General features: G+C 39.1%; 1 protein-coding gene across 1 annotated transcript in view; it reads right to left on the bottom strand.

The window, feature by feature from the left end:
• Window positions 1–5222: 5222 nt before the first annotated feature.
• Window positions 5223–8368, bottom strand: part of LOC138019649 (mitochondrial calcium uniporter regulator 1-like) — a 14997-nt gene continuing 11851 nt past the window's right edge. The window contains exons 9-10 of the mRNA XM_068866506.1: window positions 7505–7565; window positions 5223–6776 (exon numbers count right to left, since the gene is read on the bottom strand). Coding sequence (XP_068722607.1) covers window positions 6718–6776; window positions 7505–7565 — 120 coding nt within the window. The 3' untranslated portion in view covers window positions 5223–6717. The remainder of the gene's footprint in view (window positions 6777–7504; window positions 7566–8368) is intronic.

Raw genomic sequence — 8368 nt, forward strand, 5'->3', positions numbered from 1 at the left:
TTTTCATTCACTTCACAATACAAGCTGTGAAAAGACCTGTAATAAATATAAAGCAAAGCAAGCCATTAAATATAACTAATCACAACTTATTATATACGAATCTATATTTCACTTTCCCAAGAGCCGACTATCTAAAAAGGAGCTTTAGCAACTCTCTGGAACAGTCTACCCTGCAATCTTAGGCAAGTGAAATCTCTGAATCGGTTTAAGCTATGGTTAATTCTTCATTTTAGTTAAGTAAGTTAGATACATGGTATTCATGGAAAACAGGTCTAGTTTAGTGTAATTTTATGAGTAGTATTTTACTGATGAGACTCTTTTGGTTCGTATTTATTCTATTTATATACTGTTAGGTAATTGTATTTTATATTGTACCATAAAACCTGATGATTTTTTTGCCGTGTTAAAATAAAGATTTGATCTTGATTTTACTAAACGTGGCCATAAAAGGCTGAGCTTTGAGAATGAGCTGGTGACATGGAATTCTTTTTCAAAGTAATAAACCAACAAATTTACTTCGCCGACAGAACTGGCTAAATCAGAAGTAGTTGAGCGTCTTGAAATTCGAGGGGAGGGGAAGGGAAGCTCATCGTATTCCAGGCAAATGCAAAGCGCAACAACCCCTTCTAATTTTTTTCCCCAAAATGTCCTGAATTTGCATAGTACGATGCATGCATGGCACACGCAACGTTTTTCAAACTTTTTTGCGTCTAGTGTGCATGCCTATGCCTCGAGGACAAGTCAAATATAGGCACATGCTGCTTGCATAATGTGGCCATTCTTCACTCAGTATCTATCTTAGAATAAATTTTGGTTTTTACCGACCTAATGAATGAACTGACACTTCACTGATCCCAACACTCTGAGACGAGTTTGAAATGAAATGAAACCGTACGTCCCTGGCTGAAATCCAAGTTCCTTCTGTGGACGTGCTGATCCAAGACTTCCCGTTTGCCTTTTATCAAACGAAGAAACTGTCTCCAAGATATCTATGACGCGAATGCCGCGAGAGTTTACGCAAAAAAGTCAACAAGAAAAGTGGAAGCGTTTGCCAAGGAGAAACGCCAAATTAATTAAATGGCAGTGTTTGAGATGGACGGACCGACTTACCAATAATCAACACCATTAAATTCAGGTTTGACGTAGTTCTCGTAGTTCCAGGTGAATTTAAAGTGACTGATAAGTTTTTCTCTTCATTTGATCACCCGTCTCGAGCCCATGATTACGCGATAAATTTAACTTAACGAATAAATTCAGCTTTGTTTCTGACAACAGAGAGATATCATTGTATCCTTTGTTTGTTTAGAAACAAATCGACTTTTTGTTTAGATGTGGCCACGCATTCAAGGTCCCAGGTCCTCGAACACAGCCTGATCTGATCAAAGTTAAGATAGCTCTCTCCTTGTTACAATAGTTAGAAAAGCAATGGCTCGAACAATCTTTTGCTACTGGAAAGACTTTTCGTCACAGAATGGACGGTTGATCCAACCAAGTGATCGAACCAGTTGTACGCGACCCAGGTTAATCAAAGCTTGCTTTAAATAACTTTTTCTAAGGTGTGAAAACACGCTTGAAGACAAGTGAAAAACTACTCACCTAAGAGAGTTGCAAAGTTCAGTTTTCGATTGCGTGATTTGGATGTTTTCTCGCAGAGTTTTGTTGACAGTTAGTTCACAACACTTCTAGTTTTAAGTTCCTAGAGCCACTAGTCAAAGGGATTTGTCACTGTCAATTATCTCTTCTTTAAGCAAGCTTCTTGAAGTCAGTGAGAAATACTTCAAACCGCCGGGCTAATGCCATGATCGTCTTAATTGGAATATTTCGCGAATCGAACCAAAAGAAAAACTTGACATGATTGACAAGAAAGCAATTTACAAATTGTTTGCTTGAAAATACTTTTGAGTGTCGCCAGTTAAGCCTTACAGCATTAAGCTGTCATAATATCCCTATTCTCTTGCAAGTAAATAAAGACGTTACACAATCCAAAATTAATTAACAACTGTTTTAAATACAAATGTTCCAAACTAGCACCTTAGTCGTCTTGGAAACGATTTCCTGTCACGTACAAGAGCGTGGTTAGCTTGATTAGTTCCAGCGGTTATTCTTGGGTAGTTTCTTTCTTTGTTTGCCTTTTTACGTGGCAATTTGCGGCGCGAAAGTCTAAAAATTTGCCTTTTCGCCTATAGAAAGCGAAGATCAGCGAGTTGTTTAAGTACTTAGATCCGAGAAGAAACTGCGGCGATAACAATATTTCAAAAAGTTAATTCATATCACGTGCTTCAAACTTAACAAAACTCGCGCTTTTTGGCTTGTCATAACCTCTAGTAGAAAAAGCGGGATTTGTTGCAGTTGGTACATAGGCAGCCCAAGCTCGCGTCACTGCAGACAGCCGTTGAGAATTTAAACGCGTCATAAGACTTTGTATGGGAAATAAAATACCGTCGATTATAAAGCCTAAAAAATGCTCAATTTAACGTTCATTCAATAAAATGAATAAAAATGACTCACCTCTGGTGTATTCTTGTGCCTTTTGGAGCTAATTTTACCGTTTCGGGAAGCCCGTGTTTTCAATGTTCTAAGACGAAGTCAAGGCTGCCCACTAAGATTTCGACCGTAGTCAGCTCAGAGGCGGTTTGCGACTCGAAAATCCATCTCAGCCGCGATTTTTTCACGCAAAGCTAAGGCCACATCATTTGCGAACCTCCGTGAATGTTTCGTCGTCAAAAATCCTCACGCACCTGGCTGGAAATGAGCATTTTCTGCTTCGATTCCACGATAGCTGATGAATTTAACAGCTGCTGATAACCGGACAGGACACGGAGGTTTGGGTCCGAGGTCAAATTAACTTCACCGGATGAGGTACAGTCGTTTCATGTATAACACTTACCCCATCCCCACAGCGGCTTCTCGAACAGCTCCATGGTTACGAGTGACACTGTGGGGATGGGGTAAGTGTTCTGTACCTCATCGGGTCGAGTTAATTTGACCTCGGACCCAAGCTCCGTGTCCTGTCCGGTTATCAGCAGCTGTTAAATTCATCAGCTATCGTGGAATCGAAGCAGAAAATGCTCATTTCCAGCCAAGTGTGTGGGGATTTTTGACGACGAAACATTCACGGAGGTTCGCAAATGATCTGGCTTTTAGCTTTGCGTGAAAAAATCGCGGCTGGGATGGATTTTCGAGTCGCAAACCACCGCTGAGCTGACTAAGGTCGAAATCTTAGTGTGCGGCCTTGATTTCGTCTTAGAACATTGAAAACACGGACTTCCCGAAACGGTAAAATAAGCTCCAAAAGGCACAAGAATACACCAGAGGTGAATCATTTTTATTCATTTTATTGAATGAACGTTAAATTGAGCATTTTTTAGGCTTCATAATCGACGGTATTTTATTTCCCATACAAAGTCTTATGACGCGTTTAAATTCTCAACGGCTGTCTTCAGTGACGCGAGCTTGGGCTACCTATGGTTGGTATAAAAATACATTTCAACGTCAACTTGACGTAGCTAAAACGTTATACCATATTACTGCGTTGCCAGTATGGCAATCCCAGTCGGAAAATGGGTAATACTTGGTCGTTTTCTTTCTTTTTTTTTCCGTGTCGGTAAAAGTCTTGCCTGTCACTCCCCTGCTAAGTGGTGTCTTTGTGCATAGAGCCTTCTGCGCGTATTTTTTTAGGATCGAGAGCGTAGGGGAAATGCGTAGATTTCTCTGGTGGACACAGTAGAATATTTAACTTAACCTGCAATGGCGTCGAAAGTCTTGTGACGTAAATGGCGTTTTAGTGCATCTTTAAACAAAATATACTCTTATGGAGTTCAATAATGGAAAGTCAATTGGATAAACAAGACAGGCGGTGAAAAATAAATATCTGGAATCTTAAAAGCGACGAGTAATGAACTTCGACAACAATCTATCACCCGTCGAGCCGAAATCAAAGTGAGCTGTATTTCTAATATCTTACCAAGTGTGCTGTTATGTAGAACACTGAAACCAAATGGAAAATTCTCTGGTAACTTATGAGTTCAACAAAGACTGAGAACGAACTGAAGACCTTAAGTGAATCTGTGATCTCTGTTGTCTGGCTTCTCTATAATTTTATTTGTATTCAACTCTGCACAGTCTTCAGGTAAAAAAATAATTGGAAATGTGACAGCCAAGAATCATTTGAAAGAAAGCTTGTCGTCTATTTTGTGCTTCATTATTCAAGAAAAAGGTTCTTCATGGAAACGGTTTGATCCTGAAATTTATTTTGTTGCAATATTGCGTAAGGTAAATCTTCACGCACGTAATGAAATAGGAAGGGGTTCAAAACTTTTTCGCTGGAAAAGGTGATCTTTATGAATTCATTATGTTTTATAATATGCGAGCTTAACTGGATAGTTTTCATGGCAATAGTAAAGCATTTTCTTGTCAAAATGAGGTTAGCGTCTTTCTGGTGTGTTAACTTAATTAAATATACCATGTGCGCCTCGTGAATCTGCCGAAACCTTGATTTCCACTCTCAAAATTACCTCCAGAACCTACTTTTTGCGTAGAATAAGGTTTTAAAATCATGTTCTTGTCTTCTGTGGTGATACGTAACGATTCGGAAACATTTTGTGAAAAAATAGTTATAACGGGTCACACGCGCAATTTGATCGCCCGATCATGCATAACATCCACTTGGCCTTTTGACATCCCATTGAAAAAAAACTCGTAAAATATTCGCGGACCGGTCGATTTCTCTGAAATTTGAAAGGATGATTCCTAACGAATATAGAAAGATTTTCACAATAACTAAAAATTCCTGTTAAGCATTAGAATTCGACGAAGAGGTAAATGCGACTAAATTTGTTGCGTGCGTTGCTATTTTTGTGATTTGACTGTTGCGCAAATTTTGACAGATATTAAATTATGAAAAAATATCTACGGATAGATCGTTAAAAAATCTTTATTTTTAGCGGTTATTTGAACATAAAAGATGCAACGCTTGACGAGAAATAATATTTTATTATTTTATTATATATTTTTTATTTGATTAGCTTCGCCAAATAAACAAACAAAACAGTTACGTATACAGAAGAACATTGGCAGGGACACCGCAACAGCGTTGGCCAAATACAACGTATTTGAAAGAAGAAAAATTTCGCGGGAATCGTGGTGAAATTGCATACGTGCGTTGAAATGTGATACGCGAGGAGACAGGAATTTTATTTCTCTGACAAATGATTTTGTCATTGTAGTGTAAGATGAAATTTATTTCGGAAGCCAACAATACTTCTTTAACTTCCTGGTTAATCCAATTTATTCCTACGACTAGCTAGTGCGAACGTTGTTTACATGAAACTCACGCTTTTTGCGAATTTTGAGTGTCATGAAATGACATCATTTGCGTGACAATATATCTCTAACCCAAAAACATTCAGATTGTAACGAACTTCATAATTATTTAACCATTTCTTTTGCTTTTGTGCTTGTCAGCATTGTGATTTGCGATAATTCGCAAGTCTGTTTTTTGTATCTCATAGATGTTTAGATTTTCAATTAAATGGCCGCTCAACCTCGCGATTGTGTAAATAGTTCACCCTGAAGTCAAAATAACGGAAATGACTCTAAATAATAAACTGAAATCTAATACGTTTCTTCGCGGATATTAGGACCTTTGGGATCAATTACATGATTCAATGTAACAGATGTTTTCTACAGTACATAGGAGTAACTGAACGACGTTTAAAAGACCGTTTTAATGACCACAGGCAACCCAATGTACGCTTTACGGAGCGTCTAGTTGTCATTTATACCATGTCATAGGAAATACAGCCAATCAGAATGCACGAAAGCAGTTGTGTATATCAGGGTTTCCGTTTGAGGCCAATATTTGAGGGGTTTGTTTCAGTTTTTGTTTTTATAATTTTTTAAACTTACTTTTTAAAGAGAATTTGAGTGAACTCGGGAAACTGATTCTTGGGTTCCAGAAACAGTGGAAATAGCGTTCCTGAGTGTTCTAGTTTAAAAATTTCCTGCGGGGCATGCCCCCAGAACGTCCTAGGTAGCTCGCCTCTTCGGCGCTCGCAAGGCGTTTGTTACGTCCGGTGCTTTCAGAAATATGTCCGCCACTTTACAAAACCGTCGAAAACCCTGGTATATTCATCAGTATTCCAAAGAACCTTCCCATCGATCAGTGGAATTCAACAGCATCACACCAACCTTCCCATCGTACCTAGCTGGCCACTGCATTTTCTTTAGCATGGTTTAAAATAGTTATGCAACCCTTTCTTGTGGTATACCGTGGAATATCCCACGAGCCACTTGTATTTTCTTGATATACACACGTGGCTCGTGGGATATTACATCAGGTATACCACTCGAAAGCGTTGCATAACTAGTATATATATTTGGCATCTAACACAAAAGCTCACGGGTGACCTAACCCTACGACAAATTCATAAGAAGGATAACTAGGAACTCCTCCGGTACAGTATGAACGATTCAGTTCAGTTCTTACCGAGAAACGATTATAAATTACTATTACGACTATACGATTCCCTTTTCCGATAAATGGTCCGATACGTATGACGCAAATGATGCGAAACAATCATTTTGATAGTTTTGAAAGACTTCACCTTGAATAGCTTTTTGTCTTAATAGATATATACTACTTCTAAAACAATGACTTTAAAAAATTCATACTTTTCAGTGCCTTATCCATTAAATAGTATTATGATGTTAAAGAAATCAATTCTTGACAAATCTCCAGACTGCTAGGAACAGCGTAAGGCAAGACAGTAAACTTCCTACAAAAACAAAAATATCTTTTAGAATGTCCTAAATGAGGTCTTGAACAGGTAACAAATTCTGATTTTCTCGTATAGTCTCTATGTCCAATAAAAAACACCTCATCCGTCAATCCCACTCTACTCCTCTCCATCCCACCCACCCACCCTTCACCTCGACTCTACCCAACCCCTCCATCCCAACCATTACCTCCAGTCCACCTCATCCTCGGAGACCCAGTGGCAGTCAGTCGAGACGCGACGAGAATCGGGACTGGCGTAAAGTTTTTCATGTAAGGCGAGAAGAACCCCTGGGAACAAGACAAGGAGAGCGATAGAAAAAAAATGGCGACCGTTGATGTAGCATTTCTCACTTGATATAAGGAATCACGATCTGACTTCATTGTATGAGGTTCTCTGATTGGGCGGAAAAAGACAATTGCGGAAATTTCCGCCCAATCAGATAATCAGAATTTAAGTCGCTCTGGAACTCGTCCGTTAAAGGTATGTTCCCAAGGGCTCTTCTCGCCTTACTTGAAAACTTTACGCCAGTCCCGATTCTCGTCGCGTCTCGACTGACTGCCCCTGGGTCTCCGAGGATGAGTCCACCTACGTTTCTCCTCAGCTTCATCCACCCACCCCCCCCCCCCTCCCTCAAATTAAAGTCGCCTTCCCAAGAGGACTTGGGTAAAGTTTACCAGCTCGCCGTTTTGCTTAAATAAAGTACGAGCTAAAATCATTTGTCTTACCCACTAAATACTTTATTAAATCTAATTTCTGCGCTTCAAGTTGAGTCCCTAGTTTGGCGACCTACAAAATATACAAAACATATTCATTAATTTCAAGAGTATATTGCAGTGCATTTATGAGGGAAATGGCCTTCAAAAACTTGTGTCTTTTTTAATACGATGAACACACCACTCCGCTTATGACCCAAGACTGAGGAGGGTCAAAGATGAGAGACGTCTGGTAAAAATCGATACGGAGTATAAGGTGAGTCTATATGGCAAAACTACCACAGCGGAGACCACTAAATTGTTTCAGTTCTTAGGAGGTTGAACTTCATGGGATGGTTTCAAAGTGGATTACCGTATACGAACATCAGAGGGAAAAAACAAAACCAGGTCCCGTCTCACGAGAAAGAAACAAGAATGAATCACGGTAGTGGTGGGCCGATGATCGATTATAATCGAAAGTTGATCGAAAAGTTCAAGCGACGCGACAATCGATTTTGCTTTTTTCATAATCGATTGTCGTCGAAAAATTAAAAATTTATTGGGGACAAATAAAAGTATTAAAATCAATAAAAATGTTCGTTTAATATCTTGTGTGAGTTGTCTTTTTTCATGGACTCCTAACTTCTAAGTTACAACAGCAGATATAATCTAAGATTGACTGTGTTTACCTGGCGGTACCCTGTTCGCTGTGTTGTCACTTGTCACGCTTATTTGAAAGATGTGGCATGCTAAGCCGCTTTGTATTTCGTAAACAACTGAACCAAAACATAAATTACAAGCTCACTGTTTCGCGTTTGTAGTATCACTACCGTCCAAAATAAGTTTTGAAATAGATCTCAAATGTATTTACAAATCACCAGAGGAAGATAATGTCAC

This window comes from Montipora capricornis, chromosome 10, assembly GCF_036669925.1.
Source record: "Montipora capricornis isolate CH-2021 chromosome 10, ASM3666992v2, whole genome shotgun sequence".
NCBI classification, from domain to species: domain Eukaryota; kingdom Metazoa; phylum Cnidaria; class Anthozoa; order Scleractinia; family Acroporidae; genus Montipora; species Montipora capricornis.